The 21,896-nt window shown below is 34.9% G+C and overlaps 4 protein-coding genes across 7 annotated transcripts; 2 read left to right on the forward strand and 2 right to left on the reverse strand.

Annotated features, from left to right (window-relative positions):
- Window position 1: 1 nt before the first annotated feature.
- On the reverse strand, window positions 2–5,672 carry LOC139818170 (protein dispatched). Its single transcript, XM_071786744.1, has 10 exons — window positions 4,930–5,672; window positions 4,706–4,843; window positions 3,829–4,533; window positions 3,353–3,740; window positions 3,063–3,264; window positions 2,587–2,974; window positions 1,929–2,501; window positions 1,531–1,831; window positions 1,153–1,453; window positions 2–1,041 (listed from the first exon to the last, which is right to left on the reverse strand). Exons 1-10 carry the CDS (start codon window positions 5,065–5,067, stop codon window positions 807–809), a joined length of 3,369 nt encoding a protein of 1,122 aa, XP_071642845.1. The 5' UTR covers window positions 5,068–5,672; the 3' UTR covers window positions 2–806.
- A 458-nt stretch (window positions 5,673–6,130) lies between these two features.
- On the forward strand, window positions 6,131–9,991 carry Ero1l (endoplasmic reticulum oxidoreductin-1-like protein). The gene is made up of 8 exons (XM_071786329.1): window positions 6,131–6,846; window positions 7,087–7,290; window positions 7,373–7,530; window positions 7,597–7,782; window positions 7,878–7,924; window positions 8,204–8,552; window positions 8,630–8,923; window positions 9,006–9,991. Exons 1-8 carry the CDS (start codon window positions 6,721–6,723, stop codon window positions 9,055–9,057), a joined length of 1,416 nt encoding a protein of 471 aa, XP_071642430.1. The 5' UTR covers window positions 6,131–6,720; the 3' UTR covers window positions 9,058–9,991.
- A 341-nt stretch (window positions 9,992–10,332) lies between these two features.
- On the forward strand, window positions 10,333–15,077 carry Ric (Ras-related protein interacting with calmodulin). Its single transcript, XM_071786336.1, has 5 exons — window positions 10,333–11,327; window positions 11,422–11,478; window positions 11,656–11,729; window positions 11,863–12,054; window positions 12,194–15,077. Exons 1-5 carry the CDS (start codon window positions 11,150–11,152, stop codon window positions 12,425–12,427), a joined length of 735 nt encoding a protein of 244 aa, XP_071642437.1. The 5' UTR covers window positions 10,333–11,149; the 3' UTR covers window positions 12,428–15,077.
- On the reverse strand, window positions 14,753–21,344 carry LOC139817976 (uncharacterized). Of its 4 annotated transcripts, none has more exons than XM_071786334.1 (8): window positions 20,724–21,344; window positions 20,586–20,642; window positions 18,567–18,808; window positions 17,801–18,101; window positions 17,637–17,715; window positions 17,078–17,251; window positions 15,782–15,880; window positions 14,753–15,495 (listed from the first exon to the last, which is right to left on the reverse strand). In XM_071786334.1, the coding sequence occupies exons 3-8, from the start codon at window positions 18,731–18,733 to the stop codon at window positions 15,440–15,442; spliced, it is 876 nt and encodes a 291-aa protein (XP_071642435.1). In that variant the 5' UTR covers window positions 18,734–18,808; window positions 20,586–20,642; window positions 20,724–21,344; the 3' UTR covers window positions 14,753–15,439. The 4 variants fall into 4 exon arrangements, with proteins under 4 accessions (XP_071642435.1, XP_071642433.1, XP_071642436.1 ...); XM_071786332.1 differs by having other exon boundaries at window positions 14,753–15,546; window positions 20,724–21,329; XM_071786335.1 differs by lacking the exon at window positions 17,078–17,251 and having other exon boundaries at window positions 14,753–15,546; window positions 20,724–21,292.
- Window positions 21,345–21,896: the final 552 nt, after the last annotated feature.

Genomic DNA, 21,896 nt, shown 5'->3' on the forward strand with positions numbered 1-21,896 from the left:
TCATTTTTATATAATACTGATAATATTTGTGAATGTGTTTTAAAAACATGTCAACTACAATTGAAATTCTAAATCCATATAAGCAACATTTGTCACATTAGTAACATTCATATATATCTATATATATCATATAACACGTCTTCAAAAATTCATAACTAGAACTTATGAAATATAAAAGAGATGTTATATTTATTAGTTATAGTTTAAGTTAACATTTAATTTTCCATAGCCATAAACACATATGCACAATTGAGAGCATTGATATTATTCAATGCGTTTGCATTCACAGTCTTCATTGCAATTCACTGTCTTTTATGTTTATCGCAGAATAAAGTGATTAAACTAGGCTGTTAACTATATAAATGAAAAGATACACGTCGTAAATATTACAAAGAAATTGATTGCCAAGTGTAAACACACTAAACGATATTAATGCTTTTGATTGCACATATCGTATTGTACATATCTGTACTACTAATTAGGAAGCCCTCTGTACGTGTTGGTGTGGGGGTGTGTGTGTATTTGCGTTTGCGTGTGTGTACTGTACATATGTGTAACATATTATACATATGTATCTGTAGGTAACAAATGATAGACGACATCTGATTGTGAGTAATGACCTTAAAACTATTTGAACACAGCCAACAACAGTCACATTAATTATACGATATTACACCTACGCACAGAGTGACATATAAATTATTTTAAACATACAGCTATACTTAAAAAATTACACAATTAATGAGATCGCAAATTGAGATTTCTGGATAATGGCATATATAATTGATAATTAAATAATGATTATTTTAACGAAGTAATGTTGATAATGGAGATGGTGGTAATGATGGCGATGGAGGTCTCGCTGCAAGAGTTTCCAATTCGCTACAATGAAATTGACATACGGAGCTAGATGTGCTTAGAGTTGATTCTGAAAGCATTCCTCGTCCTTTATAAGTTTTTCTCGCTCGATTGTTATCTTTGTCGGTTTCAACGGCACCACCATCCTCATATTTAGAAAAACAAATTGATAATATTTTCAATCTGTAAAAAATATAAATTAACCATTGATAATATAATTTATATCTTGTAATACTTAATCGTTTTAGTCTAAAATGTATTTGTTATAAACCTTGCATGATAAAAACTCATTACCTGGGATATTCAAATTGAGCAAAGCGTGAAGATGGTCCTATAATTGCTAACATCGAGCATAAAAATAAGGTCGCATATATCCAACTAATGGTCATCACGAGTAATAAAAAGATACCGATTTGTATATATGCTAATACATGAGAAGGTAACATTAGAGCGCCCGCAGCTCCACTAGTAATTGCTGCCATAAGAGTTGGGCCACCCATCTGCTGCAGTGCAGTTTTTACTCGGTCTATTTTCTTTTCAGAGGTACATGCTTTATAACTCACAGCGTAATGTAAGCTGAAGTCTACAGCAAGACCTAATGGAACAAAATGTCGAAAAATATTATTGTCAATTTCATAGATAATTTAAATTCGTCTTTTCATTGTTATTTACCAATTGTTGTAGATATTGCAACACTTTCTAGAATATTGAGTGTCCATCCAAGAAGAATTAATACTGCAACGGTAACGATTATAACAGCACCAATAGCTATAATTGCATATAGGCTGATAAGAGGATTTAACGTCACTAGCGCTAAAACTATCAGAGCCAAAGTTAGCGACAGTCCTATTGCCCATATGGTTCCTTGATACAATGTACGTTGAAGCTCATAAAATTCTAGATGGCTGATAAACCATCCACCTCTCATTCCTTTAGGTGCAGTTCGTAATTGATTCTGCATCCAACTTTCAACCTGATTAAATTAGAGGATTAAACTTTGCTTCAAAGATTCAAATTTCTGCAACCATTATTAATGCACGTGTAATTGTTATCGAGTAAATAGTACTTGCCTCTTGAAAAAATTTATCCATATTTCCAAATGAGAGACTATATGCATATGTGCTATCGTATTCGACAACAAGGGCTTTAATTTTAGGCCTTGCTTTAATCGCAAGCGTATCATTTGGTGCTTGCGCGAACAAAGGTTCTTTAACAAATTTTGGACCTGCATAAGGTGGATTATCCTGAATCCACAAATAAGGCGTACGATGTAATCTCACGCTAGCTTCAGCTGCACATTGTTCCAAAACATCAGGTGCGTATGGAAATTTACTGCTCTCACAACATGGAGCATAGTCAATGTGAGAATCGACAGGATCCTTACAACGCCTTTTCATCCAATTACGTAATGGTTCGATGAAGCAGTTAGATAACATAGGTCCTATGGTATGGTGATAAAAAGGTTGCCTCCGTAAATTTTGGCAAAATTGTTCAAGCCATCGTTGAGACATTGGACTAGAAATATCAAAAGTTTCATCCCAATCTAGTATCCCCCTTTTAGTTGGGTTAAGATAATCACCATTATCAACTGGTTTTATGCCAAATACAAATCTCAATGGAAGAAGTTCACCATCTCCACCAACCTGCACGAATCAAGTATGTTATATACAATATATACATTGTGATGCAGATAAATCTTGAAAATGTAAATAAGTGAAATATAGGCACCATTTCATATCGTTCAAACCAGAATCTCCGCGAGTATACTAAATCATATCGTTCGAATGGATGTTCATCATGGAATAATTGAAAATCCATATAATCTGGCAGTTGTAAACCCGGATAATGGAAGACGACACTGGCACACGCTATTGCTATAATCCCCAAACTGAGTAACCAAAACCATCGTAAACGAAGCACTAATCCAGTAAGAAAGGTGGTGAATCCTACGGTTACTTTATCTCCCAAAGATCGTAGGGGACGAATAATTTTTCTGGTAATAAAATTGACAGGTGATAAAGTAGATAATTTAAAATGCTCCGATACGACCACGCACGCAGGTAACCATGTGACCATCAAGAAGAAATTAGCGATAACTGTCATTCCTGAAAACAAACTGTACAAAATTTATCAATGATATATAAAAGTTAAGAACATTTAAACGTAGAATAGAAAAATGTCATATATACAATAAAATTAAGTACCTGAAACAATTGATAGCAGTCACGTTACTAACAATTGATGCGAAAAAAGCTACTGCTGTAGTAAGCGATGTAACAAACATAGATGGAAAAGCATGTTTCATTGTTTCCTGTACCATACGTACTAATCCGCCATTAGAAAGTTTCTTCTGTTTTTTAGATTCCCAAATTTTGCAATAAATAAATGCGTCATCTGCTCCAATGCCTGTAAAGAGATTTTGTTGTAATAATGTGCATACTTATAGCATCTTTATATTTTGCTTATAATTATTTTGATACGCCAGAATACTGACCTACAGCTACGACAATGGCCAGTACATTCATAAAAGGGAAGAACTCAATATCCAAGACGAGAGTATACATTGCATATGAAATACCAAGACTAAAAACCACAGCAAAAATTGTCGCTGTAGTCACCACTATAGAACCAGTATATGCCCAAATGCACAGCGTAACGAAGATAAAACCGCCGAGTACCAAACTCGAATCAGACAATAACAATCGATCAAACAGTATACTTTTTAGGCCAAGTTGCATGCCTTGAACACGGAAGTTTCCATACACTAAATCATCATTGTCTATTTCTTTGTAAAAATCTAAAGTCGCAGAGCTTGCCGCAATTGGAAGAAATAACATGGCAGAGTGCAACGTCGAATTTCGTTTGCTGTTGAGATCTGTCTTCTGTAACAATCCGATCAATGTCCGATTATTAGAATCAATAAGCATACCTATTCGTGTTAAAACAAGATGATATTGAAACAAGACATACTTCCTTATCAGAGCTCGGAATAAAATTAACATCCAAAAGATAGTGTAATAGATGGTAAACTGCATTTCTCATATAGCATTCGACTGGCACGTGTTTTTGGCAATTAAAGTCTTCTGCACAGTTAGGCAACAACTGACGGTCATGATAATATTTAGCGCATTTTTGCAAAAGTGTCTTCACTCTGCTCAGATCGTTCTCCGTTACTCCCAAGCAAGAACTGCGATTTGATAAAAGTGCCACATAGTTAGCTGGCGACCAACTTCTACAACATTTGTGACTTTCCACACCGTTGCGCTCGATTTTCGTCTGACACAAAGATGGAAAGTGAACATTTCCACGAAGTACGCCATCAATATGACATTGAGCTAATATACCATCCATCGACCATAAATTTAAATTTTTATTTTCCGATTCTACAGTGATCACAACACGAGCGTACGCAGAACTTGGTAAATTGCAGAAAAAATTATCACTATCTAGATTATCTTTCTCTTGAGTCTTTTCATCCTCTATATCTGTATTATGTCTATCTTTTAATTCTAGTAATTCTTTCCATGTATCTTTCTCCTCGTCACTCGATTCTATGTAGTCTGTGTTATTTAACACTTTCTTATGTTTCTTTCCCTTTCGTTTATTTTTATCTTTTGGCTTTTTTCTAAGAATACCCTGAGTAGGCAAGCTATGATTTTTCATATTTGCATTAGACTGTAAAATCAAGAAAAAGTTTAACAATACACTTTGCTACTTATTCAACACATACTAATATTACTAAATCAAGCTGATTACATAAACATAAACAAAATATATACCTGAGAATAAGAATAATTGAAAATAAGAATATAGGATAGCTGAAAGAAAAAAATATTATCATGTGTACCTGTTGAGTTGATTCACGTATATATTGTTGATATTCTAAAGGATTATCCGTAAGTTCACCCCTTGGTTTCGAAGCTTCTATTAAATGTTTCCAAGCTGTCAATCTTTGCGCTAAAACTGTGCCTCTTGCCTCAAAACCCTGTAGTATAAATATTCCGTGTTTGAAATATCAATTGTATAGAATTTGCCTTTAAATCTTACAAGTAGATTCATGCGTCTACGTACCATTTGTGGGTCCGAAAAATCTGGAAACCTTTTGGTTGTAAGCGGAATAATTAGGCATATCGAAGAAAATGTAAAAACGACCAGTAAAATAATATACGGGTGATGAGCAATTACACGAGGAAACCAAGGTGCTTCCATTTCTGTAAAGATTTCTTGCTTCTCTGTATATATATATATATGTATATTGTTTTTATATCTATTTTAAATATATATCTTCACAAGTGTAATAGATAAATATGTGATATCAATATGTGATAAATCAGTCGTCATTCATCATTCGTCGAAGAACTCGCGATAGTATTAAAACAACCCTCTTCTACACCAAAGACACAACTCTCTTGTATCACACAATCATGCTCGTCTCATTTTATTCAAGTGACAGATGCCAAATGTTTTCAGTCGAATCAATTTATAATTTCCTTTACTCGCATTAAAGTCCACCCTCGGCGTATAATTTTAGGAGCATCGGAGTAAATTTTAGCGTCCGAACCGCAGAAACGACCCCATACGAACGTGACGAGTTTCAGCATACGAGCATAACAAGATCGTTCGAAATCCGTAAATCCTTCTTTTTATTATCATGCCATTATTCAGTCATATCGAATGCGTCGTACTTGCGATTTCCTGTTAATTTTTCTCGCGGAGAAACCGCGTTGTGCGTCTACTTCGAATAACACAGCACGTGTTTACATTAGTTATAAATGGTACGATCCGATGCTGCTGCCCGGCTGCTGGACGAGACGCTTTTCTCGCGCATGCGCGAGTAAGGCTGAGTTTCCACTGAACGCGTCACGCGTCGCGTCGTCTGTCGTTAACCAATCGCGATAATGTAATAAAATAAGATGTTTTGATTGGTTGCAATGGATGTTAGTGGAAAGTGGAAACTCGGCCCAAGTAGATAACCAATCATAGGTCTGTTCTTTTTAACTTTAACTGAACTTATTGCACCGTTTACCTTTTCTCTTTTTCTCTCCAACAACGTGGAGAAGTTTTGTCAAAAACAAGAGAAACAAAAAGAGAAGGAGATAGAAAGAAAGAGAAAGTGATAGTGAATGTACTGAATGTGTAGATTTTGACAACATCGCCTTATGGCCAGACTCTTTAATTATAAGGTCTCTATAGTTATGGAGGATTTATCGGTCGAACGACGCGGTGTGAATCCTCCATTATCGCTAGATGATAGGATCTCCTTCTTCAGCGTTTCCGGAATCTCGCATGGGATAGGATAGCCGATAGCGCATCTCTCCATGGTAGGGATAGCTCTACGCGCGTTGTCACGCGTGTTATCTCGCGCGAATCAACCTATCCCACGTAGTGCATCGCATCCGTGCTCCACGTATCTCACAAGTGTATCGTGTATGCACGTGTGCGCACGTCACATTACCCGCTGCAGACGTAACGAGTAACGAGAGACGACAGACAGCTCGAGATCCTAAAATATTGTCGTGTCCACGGGAATAAGACGGTTTTTTTCGTACGTGCATATCACGCGGATTCTTTTTTTTACAGTTATCGTTCTTTCTCAGTCGGGGGTCGAGATACACGAGATTCTCAAATCGCTCGTAATCTTGTTGTACGTGCAAGATTGTTTTGTATCCGATCGAATCATCTGATGTTTACGCTCCACTCAGCACGTAGGCGTACTGATGACACTGATGTGAAAGGAGAACGACGAGCTGAGCCTGAGCGAACCCCCAGCCGTGCTGTCATTTGCGCCGTCTTTGCGCCTTTTATCACGGTCTGATTAATGTCGCGACAAGTCAGTCGCATCAGCGGCTTTTCCATGCTGAAATGAATCCCGAGACTGGTGGAAGAATGTTCTATCGGCTGCTCCTGGCGATCTTGCTTTTCCACTTGCAAGTAGGCGGAAATTATTTCGGGAGTAACTCCAGGAAAGATGATCAATGTTTCTGCAAGGTATTGAACGTCATTCTTGACGTTATTTTCTAAGATCCAAATTTCTGTTTTGTGAGTTTGCTTTTACATACTTGGAGAGAAAGTTTTAGAGATTATATTACCTCTTTATTTATCTATAGCTTTCTAATAAAATAATTTACTTATAATGAAAAGATGATATCTTGCTTGAGATATTTTAATGTAATTGTTATATTTTTATACATGCTATATTTATTATATAGAAAATAATAAAAATTACAGCTGAAAGGTTCTGTGGATGACTGTGCTTGCAACGTCGATACCGTGGACCATTTTAATAATATGAGAATATATCCGAGAATTCAAAGTCTTCTAGTCAGAGATTATTTTAGATTTTACAAAGTGAACTTGAAACAAGATTGTCCGTTCTGGGCAGATGACAGCAAATGCGCTATACGCTACTGTCACGTGCTACCCTGCCAAGATGTAAGCATTTTTTTTTATATCAAATATTATTTTAAATAAACATCACATTTGTCTTCTTTCTATCTTCTATAATTTATTGTAGGACGATATTCCTGAAGGTTTAAAGGGAGATATTCCAAGAGATACCCATTTTAACGAAAATCCAGTAGATAAATATAGAGCCGATGCGCAAATTAATGACTGTAGGCACAGTGCAAAAGATCATAATATAGAACTCGGTTTCCTGAACACGACAATTAGGTAATTAGCGGGATATACGTTAATGCCAAGTAAAAAGTTGAAGATAAAGTATAAATCTGATTACAGCTCGGAGAACTATAAAGAATTCGAACGATGGCAACAGCATGACGATGCCCAAGATAATTTCTGCGTGAAAGAATCTAGTCCTGGAGAATACGTGGATCTTTTACTTAACCCTGAAAGATATACGGGATACAAGGGAACCAGTGCACATAGAATATGGCGGTGTATTTATATGGAAAATTGTTTTAGGTATATAATTACAGTTACATCAAACGTTACTTATGTTTTTTTTTTATCGTGTCAATTTTATTCGAGTCTATATAGCAGTTTATTTTTTTTCATAGGCCTGAAAACTCACCTCACATTTTTATACAATCTTCTAAGATGAATGGTAAGTCATGCACTTCATCAATTCCATTCTTCTTCAACTTCATGTAAACCTATGGAATAAGTTAACATCACATATTTTTTCATACGATGTCTACATAGATTTTTACTTGCTTATTTTTGTTGTAGCTTAAGACTATGTTTTTAAATTGTTTACATAAAATATGATTTTAATTGACTTTAAAATAGGATAGTAAAAAATTGAATAATTATACATTTTTAACATTAAATCAAGCATTATTAAATTCTTATTTTTGTTCCTAACGAGAATATATTGTTTCAGGAATGTGTTTAGAAAAACGAGTTTTTTACCGAGTTATATCCGGTTTACATGCCAGTATCAACATCCATTTGTGTTCAAAGTATTTGCTGGTCCCACAAGACAGTTTACAAGTGTCACCTAACAATCAATGGGGTCCCAACTTGGATGAGTTGCAAAGAAGATTTTCTCCTGAAACAACAGGTGGCGAAGGTCCAAATTGGCTGAAAAATCTATATTTTATTTATTTACTTCAATTGCGAGCTCTAGCCAAAGCTGCGCCTTACTTGGAAAGAGAAGAATACTATACAGGTAACGAAATGGATGACGAAGATACAAGATTGGCTATGAACGATATTTTAAATGTTGTTAGGTAAGTATTCTACGATATTTCATGTAACTTAAAACGTATTAAATAATTATAAATTATTCGTGCAATCTGTATTTTAGATCGTTCCCGGTTCATTTTAATGAAACGGTTATGTTTACCGGTGGAGCAGAGGCACGATTGTTGAAGGAAGAATTTAGACAACATTTTATAAATATTTCACGTATCATGGATTGCGTAGGATGTGACAAGTGTAAACTATGGGGTAAACTGCAAATCCATGGTCTGGGCACTGCGTTAAAGATATTATTCTCAGGAAAATTTGATAAATGGGAACCAACGCTTAATAACCTTAATCGAAAGTTATTCTTCCTAGAAAGAAGTGAAATTGTTGCTTTGGTTAATGCTTTCGGAAGGTAGATACTTTATATTTCTAATTTTTATATAATAAAGTGAAAGTTCTTCGATTTATTAACAACGTGTAATGAATTTTTGCAGGTTATCAGAAAGTATTTTTGAATTAGACAGATTTCGCAGAATGATGAGATAACGTACTACCGATTTGTAATTAGAGATTTTCCAGTACCACTACGAAACATCACGTAAACACATCACGTCGCTCAGATTTTCTACTTTTCTTTTTTATCGCTGTCTTTATTTATAGAGAATTTTGTTGCATCTGATCTAATTGATTGAATTGCACGTTTGCATTAGTATTTTTTATGTTGTATTTTAAAATAATTTATTATAATTATATATTTATATATTATACATTATAATTAAATCATTAAGAATAGATCTGATCGTATTTTATCTGATCAAATTTCACACAAGTATCCTTTCTGTGCAAGAATATGATCTATTGGAATATAAAATTTTGAAACTATGTAAACGTCAGTTCCATTGTCAGCTGCAATTAAGTTTGGACTTTAATTATTCGTTATCTCTTCCGATACTATAGGAAAGCTGTACATACATGCATACATATAAATATACATAACATATAATTAAATGATAATATATAAGGACCGATTGCACCAGTGTTTATTCATGCAAATCAATAATTAAGTTTTCTTCCTATATTGTATTGTAACTAAGACTAGAATATAAAACGAAACTGAGAGAATACACTAATCAAGGGAAAAAGTTATAGGTATGCAAGTGGTTATCATACGAAGAATGTAGCTAGATATATTTATCTCGTAAGACTGGCGTCCGAATTGATATTTTCTTCCGATTTGTATAGCTTTCGACTCCGTCTGTGATAAATATTTTATCTAAGGCAACTATTTACATAACTTAAATTTGTGTACATTATGCTTGTTTGGGTTTTGTTTATACAATACATATTTTTATAATCGATGTGACATCAAATCTTACTCATGTGAGTGACTCATTATTTATAAACATATAGAATATCTTACAGAATTATTGTGTACAAATATATAAATACTTAAAGTAATATATATTGTGCAATAATCTGATTTGTACTTGTGAATTTTTGCACGTACACGTGCGTGTAGGTTTTATTAATATTATTAGACCGAAGCTTGCGATATATATGCTATATCAATATTTTATAAGGACGATATAACGTAGTCATATAAATGAGGAAATAGAAAAATAAATTTGAGTACGACATTCCAAAAATACTCCAATATAACTTCTTTGTTACTTTTTTTCAATCGAATTCCGCCCTTTAGGAATTTTGAAATGCAGATAAATCAAGTAAGCTACGAATTTGAATTTTAGTGGCTGAATTCTCGATGTTAATTTAAAAATAATTCGCAAAGTATAAAATTTTTTGTCAAAAAAGTACGAAACTAAATTTAATTCGCTGCTTGTCAAAATGTATTTCTTTAATAACTTTGATTTTTCTACGGTATCGAAATGCGTACTCCAAGACGTCTAATCTTTATTTAATTGGAGTGAGAGATAAAAATTTGCATATAAATATAGCTTCCTTAAAAAGGCATTAGAAATGAAATAATATAGGCTTACATATTTTTAAGTTACTTAGGACATATATATGCGCGTCAACTTTTTTTTTAGATAAGCATATGGTATTGAACCACCTCAAATCGACACAATTAAATGTTAAAATTGTTTTCCTTCCTTTTATTGTGGATTTTCGATCCAATTAAGGCAAAATATTACGATTTAGCTACGAAAAGTTATAAACGACAAGCATCCAGTGCGCTTAGAACTATGTCGGAACGCACGCGCGTGTTTTCGTTCCCGTGACTGTCTCACGTTCTCCGCGAATCTGTCAAGTTCGGAGTTGGGCAGTTCGGCTCGCGCAGCGATGATCAGTGGCATCAGTACTGATCAGTGCGCGCCCCGGCACTCCCGGCTCCCGGCCGCTCGACGGCGAGTCATGCTACGCGGCACCACGAAGACCTGAATCTCTCAACGTGCTTCTCCCGCGCGTTAAACATGAGTCACGACGTCGTTTACGACGTCCGTCGCACAGCAGCCGCCGGCAACAACACGGGTGTGTCCGTTGAATCGGTCGCGCTCCGATACGGCGCGGTCAAGTGTGCCTCGGTGCCTCCAGCTCCAGTCGCCGCGGCCGCCTCGTCGTAGGATAAGTGTGTCGACTGTTGGGTGCGTACGCACGTACGTACACACGCCGCGCCGGTATGCACGGCCGACCAGCCGCCACGATGACCGCGGTGACGACGGCGGCTGGCATCCCACAGGACAAGAACGTCGCCTGCAATGGCAAGGACGACGTGCCGGTGGTAACGCAGTCCGCTAGGAGCAGACCTAGGGTGTACAAGATCGTGGTGTTGGGCGACGGCGGCGTTGGCAAATCAGGTACCCGTCACCTGATTGATTTATCGGAGTATCTGACTGTTTCAAACGTTTGAGTGTGTATACTATTGTAATGATTACATGTCTTGCATTTCAGCTGTCACTTTGCAGTTTGTCAGTCACAGGTTCCTGGACTATCACGACCCTACGATAGGTAAGTTGCGTTGTATGCAAAGAACACTGGAACTTGCTACCTAACTCTCCTGTACAGGTGTGATTATTAGTAGAAAGCAAACTATAGATGCATATGTATAGAGTCCGAGAGATTTGACGCCTAATTGAGCTTTCGAGATTAATGTGAAGAGAACAATGGTTTTTCTTTTATTCATAGAGGATTCATATCAGACACAAGTGGTCATCGACGGCGAGGCAGCTCTCCTTGATATTTTGGACACAGCCGGACAGGTTCGAGACTCATACGTATTATACAATGGTTACAATATTTATACGATATATTGACATGTGTTCTTCATCCATTCTCATTTCTCGTATAACATAAATGGGAACGGATCCTGACTCTGTGTATTATTGTAAACAGGTGGAATTCACAGCAATGCGTGAGCAATACATGCGATGCGGCGAAGGCTTCATGATATGTTACTCGGTAACGGATAGGCATAGCTTCCAAGAGACAATGGAGTACAGGAAACTAATATCACGTGTGCGCGCCAACGAGAACATTCCTTTGGTACTGGTCGGCAATAAGTTTGATCTACAGCATCATCGAAAGGTACATACATCAGATGCTGTTGAGTTGACCTCGATATATCCGATATTAGAAATTGCGAATACATCGCGATACACGTGGCGTGCAAGAACAATGAAATATTGATTTCTCGCATACATTGAACTCTCGGCGCCTATTTTAGGTGACCACGGAGGAAGGCAAGGCGCTGGCGGAGGAGCTCGGTTGTCCGTTTTACGAGACATCCGCCGCTCTCAGACAATTCATAGACGATGCATTTTTCTCGTTGATCAGGCAAATTCGCGCTAAGGACAGATCCCGCAATTTACATCGCAAGCGCAGCCGTTGGTGGCGAATTCGCTCGATATTCGCCTTCATTTTCCGACGGAGGAGACATGCTTCCCATCGTGCTCCATAAAATTGGTTTTCTATAATGAGTTCTTTAGAGAGATCATGGAACCGACGTACGATAGCAATGACGGGAGTGATATCGTAGCAGATCACAACGAAATAGTTATTACCCATAATTTTTTATAATTTACGCGATGCATAGTTACCCTTGTTTAGAGACTGACGAATTTACTAACAATTTCACTGCCTTATCATTGACCCCAGGACGTATTTTCAATATAGAGCAGAGTGAAATTGTCAAACGGGCTGGAACGCACACTTTGTGCTCATCTTAGACCTGAGATCTCGAATTAATCATTCGTGCTGCTCAATTTAAGAAACGTAGAGCATGATACATAGTAGATTTACATTTCCTGTAGAGGATACAGGATACAGCATATACTTGTGACTTCCAGTTTTTTAGAATGACCGTTTCTTCCGCGACATTTATTTATCTCGAAGGCTGTTAATGTTTATTTAAGTCAGGTTTCACAAAATATCAGTGGCGATAAATATAACGGAACCTAAGGCAACTAACTTTAAATAAGTAAATATTTCACAAGTCTCTAATGTAAATCATTTTCCTGATAGTTTTCTGATAGTAGACAACGTTCAAATTTTAGTTTAATATTACATAACGCACGACCAAAGAAAAGTATATGAAACGTTAATGCAAAGCAAGAAGTGATCCTTGACAATGCAGAGAAAAAATGCAAGATATTGTGCAAAAGCTTTACAACATAAATAACTGCAATTTTAAAAAGGATATATAAAATAATTGAATTTTATTTATTTTAATTTAATTCAATGTAAGTATATATCAAAGACTATGCTGCTACAAATTATGAATGAGAGCTATATAAATTATAAAAGTTGCAGTAAGTTGCAAAGTTTAGAATTGTTATACATTTAGTATTATTAATTATTATTAACGTAAATTTTATGATCTCTAAAATATCTCGAAGACATTTCTCTATCGATACAGATAAATATGTCTACTACAGACATAAATAATTGAACTGGCAATAAAAGTAAATATTATATTATTTCTGTACAAACACAAAAGCTCAGAAAAATATCACGTAGGCTTTAATCGGAGCTCATATATGTAAATATTATACTCTAATTCAAAGAGAATTCGAGTGCAGTTTAATATTTACATTAATTATCCTATGCAGCACTTGTTAAATACATATATATATAATTTTATATAATTTTTATAAAAATTAATCTGATCAGTCATTAATTATTTTTTAGTCATGAACTAGTGATGAAAAATTTGTAAAATAACAATTATTTTAGTACGTAACAATCATTAAGACGGAAATCCGCATACTAATTATCTAGTCGTTACTTAATTTTTCCTAGTCACATTTTATATTTCGTTGTAATATATTAACATATTATTTTAATCATAGGGGTAACCCGTCGATTAACGCACAATTTTCCATAATAATTCTCGAATGTTTTGTTACATATTATACAATATTGTGAATGTATATGCATATATGTGTATTATTACATAGTGGGTGCGTTCCGTTTCACGCATAACGCGCCTATAACATCACTTATCCTTGTTTAACATTTAATGAACAACAAGGATAAATGATGCATTATGCGCATCATGCATAAAACAGAACGTACCCATACTGTTAAACGAGACATAAACATATTGTTAAATGAGAAATAGATTTTTATAATATTTATTTAATATTATGTTTGTATAACTTAACATTTTCTATGTTGAAGTCAGTTATTGCAAGTTCATATATAATGTATGTACATATAATATACATATATATTATGTTATTGACTATTAATTAATTTTATAGTAATAACAGCAAGTGTGACTATTTGTAGCAGCAAATATAAGTATTATTGGCAGCATTTATGATAATGGTTTTGCAATATATAAAATTCATAAAGAATGACCGTATCGATTAAAATAAATATACCAATATATATATATACTGCATGTTTAGAGAAATTTACATAATGCGACATTAAAACATGAAATATTCATACGTTCATATCAGTAAAAGAATATTATAATTATTGTCTTAGAATTAAAAAAATGAATAACAGAAATACCCCTATTAATGAAATAATCATCATCACCATATATAAAAAAGAAAAATTGCTACATGTCATTAAAGATATAGGTAACGTTGTCATTTTATATATCACGACATTTATTAATTAGCTGTCAAATAGAGAGATAAGCCTCAAACATAATACGACACAAATTATGGATCTCGTACATAATAAGAGAACATAATGGAAAATATAGTGACAAGCATGTAGGGAACAATAACTTATAATTTACGAAGACAATATGATAATCAACGATCACTTTGATGTTATATTTTTATTTCATTTACATAACAAATTTTAATAATGTATAAAATATTGAGAAAAAAGAACGGCAAGCTAACGCATGTAATCTTTTACTCGATAAGTATTTAGTAAACTTGATGCTGTACTACACAATAGTACAAATAAACATCACATAAGTGTAAACCGTAGGGATTTTGCAATGAAATTATGAAATTTTATGTAAGCTGAGTATATTTTAGATATGTACTAACAAAGATATACAAAACTGATATATTTCACATCATGGATATAAAATAATTTTACAGTAAGATGTAAGGAATGTAAAGAAATAAAACTTTAAAATAACTAATTAATATCATGCCTAATTTTCATAATTAAAAATTTGTTACAAACTTAAACTGTCTTTATCTTTGATGGAAGCCGCAATAATACTTTTTTGTATCAAAATTTATTTCCATTATCTATCAAACAAGACTGCAATAAAACTGGCAAAGAAAAATAAACAAGTATAGCTATTTGATTAAAAATTTGGCGCATTTTTATATTTTTATGTAAAACATTTACAATTTATTGCGCATAGAGCTTCACTATTTCCTTTAAGTGATACAAAATGCTTTATCAGAAAATTATTGCAGCACGTCTTATGTCTAAAAATTGCTAATGTAATAGCTATATTGGCACTCATTTTCAGATCTCTCAATGATCACAGTATCCGTTTATTTGTGGCATCTTGCGTTTTATCTTCTTCTTCATAATTGTCTGGAAGTAGCATAGTTTCTTCTGTGCTTTGTATGTCATCTCCATTGTTATCTACATAAATGATTAAAAAAATTAAAAAAAATTATTGCTAGTTTTATTGTCCTTTTTCAATTGTTTTAAAATCCAGTTTTCCATGAAATAGAACAAACTTGTAATAAACTTGTAAAAAAAAAAACAAGTAATAACAGGAACACGAATATCATGACATCATGACTTTTATAATTTGTAACATTTCAGCAAGTGAAAATTAAATGTTTGCAATGATATGTTTTAAAGTTCTAATTACCACGTGCACGATTTTCAGGATCGTCCAAGTCGTTGGCAACTGGGATATCCTGCTCTGCGGTATTATTTGATGGTCCATTGGCTTTCGATTCCGTTTCAACTGAAAGCCATGTAAGCTAAGTTACTATACTAAAGTAAAAAGTTCGTATGTATTTCTGAAAAATTTTAATTATTATTTGTCGTACAGAATATGCAAATGACAACTGTATATATAATGAGAATCATTATTATATAAACGCGTTAGTAACTAATAATTATTAACGTAAGTTTCATCAGTATTTGTATATTCCATGCATGGTTAATATAAAATACGTTAGTTTTTTAATAATATTAATTTTGCAAAGTTTTTATAATAATATTAATAATTATCCGCAACCAATCCTTTGGTATAGCCTGGAAGCAGGAATGTCTTGCTGAAAGTGTTGTACATGTAAGATGTTTTTCTCCTACCATAGATATAACTGTAACGTATTTTACGCTTGATATTTTTAGCAAAGAGTTAAAAATGTTACATAGTTTATCACATTTTTTATTGTTTGTATATAGTTCTATAGATACAAATCAAAAATTATAATTCACATTAAATGCTTTCAATATTATTTAATCATAAGATTCTATTATAAATACAATATTGCAACAAGCTGTAAATAAATCGCAAAATATACTACACAAACTTGATAATTGTCATAACTTAGTTATAAATATAATATAATCTTGTTTCACCCTACTCTTTATATAAAGGTTTGCTGTACATAATTTAATTTTTATCTTTTTCTTTAAAATTAGCCTAAAAAACAACAATGCGTTTAATATTGAAGCAATTAAAATAACAATTTAATACAATTCTTATAGAAAAATAAATTATTGCATGGCACCTATTGACTCATCTATCAAAACTTGTGCCTGTGTTATTCAGCATATAAACTGTATAAGCTATATAAATACTTTATACTATTCTAATATATACAAAATTAGATCTTGTAAAATATAAGGAAGTTAACTATTACATTTTTATTTTATGAAGACAATTTTGTGTTACAATACTAAAACAGTCTTTTTCGTATGTGAAAGTTTCAGCGTTCGATATTAGAGAAATAATAGTTTATATATCATTAGAATGCACCCGAAGGGCCGAGCACGATCTACAGCTTAGAAGCGATACAGTGGGTTTTTCCTTAATAGAGCTTTAGTCACAGATGTATGAAAATGTGAATTATGTACAAATCTACTGCAAACTTTTAATTTCATGTCTGTGGCAGCATTCTCTCGCCTCGAGGACGGAGAAAGGTATCACTACCTTTCTTCAACATAGTCACTGAGAAACGAGGAGTTTGGCGCACAGCACCAGGTAGGTCTGTTGGTAGGATCGGAATTCCGTGGAACTTCAAACCTCGCTGACCAGCTACGGATATTCTTACAGCAGACTCCGGTACAGGATGCAACTGAGACTTGTTAATGACCACTGTCGTTGCTAGATCAGCAAATTCCGACAATATCTTATAATACTGAGTCAGTTAAAAATGTGCAAGGGGAACGAGCTTGTAGTCGCATTAATTCTTGCGTGAGCAGCCCAATCGCAGTTAGAACTTAATGGGAATATTGACGAGATTTGAAAACAAGATAAAATTGGAGGGTATTTTCTTCCCGCCGTTAAAGCAGGGTGCAATTAGCAATCTAAATTAGCAAATGTCTTCATTCGTACAATTATGGTAATACACTGCAGATATTTCTCGTATATTAAATAAAACTACGTAAAGAATTAATTTCGATAAACACTCGAATGCGGTTATTTATCATAATAGAAAACTCGGAACATGTGTCAAACAAAATTTGTAACAAAAATAATTATAACTTACGTGGCTGGAGATTTGAAGTTTCTTTCTTCTCAGGTGGTGAATTACAACTAAGCTTGATTTGATCTACTTCTCCTTTCAGCTGCAAAATCACCATAAACCTTTTTTTTACATTTTTCCAATCACCCTCAATTTTACATAAATACTATTAAATAAAAAGTTCATACCCTATCTACTTCCTCTTGAAGTTTTTTATTTTCATCCCGTTTTGCATCTAATTGAGTATTAATGGTGGCCTTTTCTAATCTCAATGTTTCTAACGTTGCAGTTTTCGTGGCATCCAGTTTGTTCAACGAGTCCAGTTCACTTTTACACATAGTAACTGAATCCTCGAGCTCCTCGTTTCTCTTTTTAAAATCCATCTGCTGTTCCAAGCGGACGTGCAAGGAAGCCAACTCATCTTCCGTGTGTTTAAACCTTTGCTCCAAATTACCACGCAATGTTACGCACTGATCTCTTTCTTCAGCACTGAAAGGAGAAATTAATTTCTTCGTTAGAACGACATTCGAAATTGTGTCAAACATTTTTATACATTACAATGAATAACAACCTAAAAGCAGAATCTGGCAATGGTGATATTACAAACATGCATTGTGCAAGTAAGCCACAAGCCAAAATTTTCATGATAAAGAAATTCACGTATACGTGTACAGCTTTGTAAATTATATAACAATCATAATCCAGAAAGAATAGAAACTCGCAATGTTTCTGCAATGGTCTGACATCAATATTTCAAGCAGCTACATTCATTATAAACATTTAAGTGGCATGGTGACATAACTCTTTGGTAACCACAATGACCACAACTTAATTATGAATGACTGACAACTGTAACTCGTCACAGAGACAGTGGTTAACAAAATTCAGGGTATACAGTAGATTTTGCTTGATGCGAAGCAACCCGCAGCGAGCAGCGACGTTGCTGGCTCTCACCTTATTTTGAGCTGCTCGTTCAGGTCGTCGATCTGCCTGATGAGCTCCAGATTCTCGGAAGACAGGGTCCACCAGCTGCAGACGAGCATGAGGCACGCCAGAAGGAGTCCTCCGACCAGGAGAGGCGGGCATCTGCCTCCGCCGACCCTCATACCGTCGATTCCCATCACTCTTGCTTTCGTGTCGCGTATGCCGGATGCCGGGTTCTCGCTCAGCGGAACATATGCCGAGTTGTCGCCGACCTGTTATCGCCAGTGCACATGCAAACAATAATCTACGTGTCACGCGCGTTCTTTTGTGAAACGTGAGCCGCGGCCGCGGCGCGCTACGTAACCCCACTCCGTGGAATGCGATTCTCGTTGGACGACGAGGAGGCGAATTCCACGTCGACGTCGTCGACGACGCGCTGCGTCCTGCGTCCCACCTCTCTCAGGAATGCTTTCGCATGATAACCGTTTGAAAACCGCGTATTTTAGGCACTTTTACAACGGGGGCGTGCTCCGATATACGCTGCCGGCACCGGCAGCGATACGACAGCAGCGTTTCCTGATCCTTTTTACAGACGTATATACAGGGTGTCCCAGAAATGACGCATTAAAATTATACAATTAAAAATGTATGGGATCTCCGGGATTCTATCTCATCTTCGAGTATTCGATCGAATAACGTATTTCTGCCATCGCTTTTCGATATCACAGCGTTGGCTATTTTTTTATGATTAAACCTGAAATTTGTGCGTAACTTTATTTGTCAGAAATTAAACGTACAGAGTTTTTGTTATATTTCAATTAAAATTTTCATTAAAATCTTTTGTACTACATATACATCATGTCGCGAGAGACGGCGACAAGTATTTCTCTCGTCAGTTTACTTCGTACATCTATCGTTTTTATCGACAATTAATTGACGATACGCGATTTCTAGTTTCTAGAACACCCACCACCACTGACAATTTCCGATCTTCACGCGATAACGTCGAATGATCGATCGACGTCTCTCGCTATTCAAGTCATTATTTCCGTTTGTCGGAAGTACTCGTTTACCATACTTACATTCTTAATTTATTTAATTTCAAATAAAAAAACATTTCCTTCGTTTCCTGTATTTTAATCGCCATCGACGTGGCGCTCATTTGTCAGCGGCTACGAACTATCGGCTTCATCTAATAGCGAAAATTGGAGCTCGACGGCAACGGGTAACCTTGATGATAAGCGCACATGCATATTTGGTATAATTACACGATATAAATCAAAAGAAGTAAATTTTCCAAATTAGCGGTGTCCCTAATTGATAATGAACAACGATACTTGAATAATTAATTAAAAATCTTGATACGACACTTCGTGAATGCAGGGAATCGTTTCAACGATGGTAAATTGCAAATCGATTTTACGAGAGAACTTTTTCAGTGTGCTTGTCTCCATTTCTATACATAACTGTCGATGATGGAGAAACGTATGTACATGTACGCTTCGTGCAAGAGTGATACAATCGATTGCTAGATCCTTGAAGGAGATGGATTTATTTATGGTTTAGATGTTTAACGATCTATTATCCCTTCTATAGATGCTGAATCATTGCGCTGTGTGAAATCCGATGGGTATGCATTAGGAAAACGACCTTGCTACCTTTCCCTTCGCGATTCCCAACGAAAACGTCGTATACTTATATCGACCTACCACTATTTGCAATTTAAATGACTGGAGCAGATTGAATTAATTCGACGTGAAAGAAACATTGATCTATGAAAAAGATCGATTGAACGCTGCTGTAAGGTAAATTGTCATTTTGCTTTACACCCTCTTTCATAAGTAATAAAAGTCATAATTGTATTTCTTATGTACTTCATAATATCGCTGAAAAGAATTAATTAATCACCTTATTATGCCACATCTATAATTCTATATTCATGAAAATTAAGTAAAGTAAGAAAGTTGTTAAGTTTTGACTTGAATATGTCATACAATTAATGTCCTTAATTAAAAGTGTCTAAATTATAATACATTCTAATGCCAATACCTTTAAATTGCAGTATCACGCAAGGTGGAATTTCAGCAGACGAGCACAGGTGAACATCTACAAGCGACACATGTGTACAAAAACACCGCGTTTATTCAGTCCTCTTAATTATATATTATATATAACATATATATTTACTTAACGCCGTTCCATCGAAGAGAATTCATAGCCGATTAGAGCGAACAGAAAATATATCACGGTCTCGATGAGAGAAAAAAATCAACGGGATCGTACAACCGGATTTACGGCGCGCGGTTCTTTCTAATCAACTAATTAACACAGAGTTGAGGACAATCGATCGTATATCATCGGTTGCGAGCAGTCCCGTCTGTGAACAGGATGAGACTGACGCGCGACTCGTCGTTTGTTCGCTTATTATCTCTCGACGAGCGCGAGATCGCAACCAGTAACACCGGTCCGATAAAATGCATTCCCGCTGTCGCGATGCACTTTTCGCAGCGATCGAAACTGTTCCGACGCTTATTTATATATAGTAATAGACTTGTTTGCTAGTCGTTTATGCAGTATTTCTTTTCTTATCGAGTCTAATCAGTTTTATCGATTTACTTTTTGATTTCGTAAAACATTAGAAAAATGGAAATTCGACGCGCATTCAGAAATTTCTATCGATCACCTGACACGAGAAGATTAATAGCGTTTGTGATCCGAGCCGATTGCTTATAATCATTTTTAATAATTGTGGACTTGATTTATATTTTTTATATTTTCGATTATTAATATTGCTTATCGTATAAAATATATCCGAATTAGTAAAAGAGAACACGACAATATTTCCGTCAATTTTAGGACATATTTAATTTATTCGTGTTTGATTTTATTTTTTCGCTAATAATTACATCTTACATAATAATTAGAATTACACAATTGAATGATACTAATTAAATTATACAGTTCAAGTAAATCAAGTCGTAATCATTATTAAAAATTAATAAATGTATCAGGGCGCAATGTATATTATTCTTTTCTTCCAAGCGGAAAACGATCACCACTTTCGGAACATCCGGTATTATTATTTTATTCATAGCGATGCACTTTGTATTGATGCTTCGTAACGCGTTAGAATCGCGTGAAGGCTGTTTCGAAAGTGAACGAACCGATTGCATGCGCATCGTTTTCTTTTATCGTCTTTCACATTCTTTACTTTACAATATACTCGGCTATATATTCGAAGAGAAATAAAATATATCGTAAATTTAATGGCTTTTCCTGTATTTTTAGCGTTATTGCGTGTCAAGTGCCAGACGCTGGGATCGTTTAAGGATCACTTGTCGTAATCCGTATTTTTCAAAC

Source organism: Temnothorax longispinosus, chromosome 8 (genome assembly GCF_030848805.1).
Source record: "Temnothorax longispinosus isolate EJ_2023e chromosome 8, Tlon_JGU_v1, whole genome shotgun sequence".
NCBI classification, from domain to species: Eukaryota; Metazoa; Arthropoda; class Insecta; order Hymenoptera; family Formicidae; genus Temnothorax; species Temnothorax longispinosus.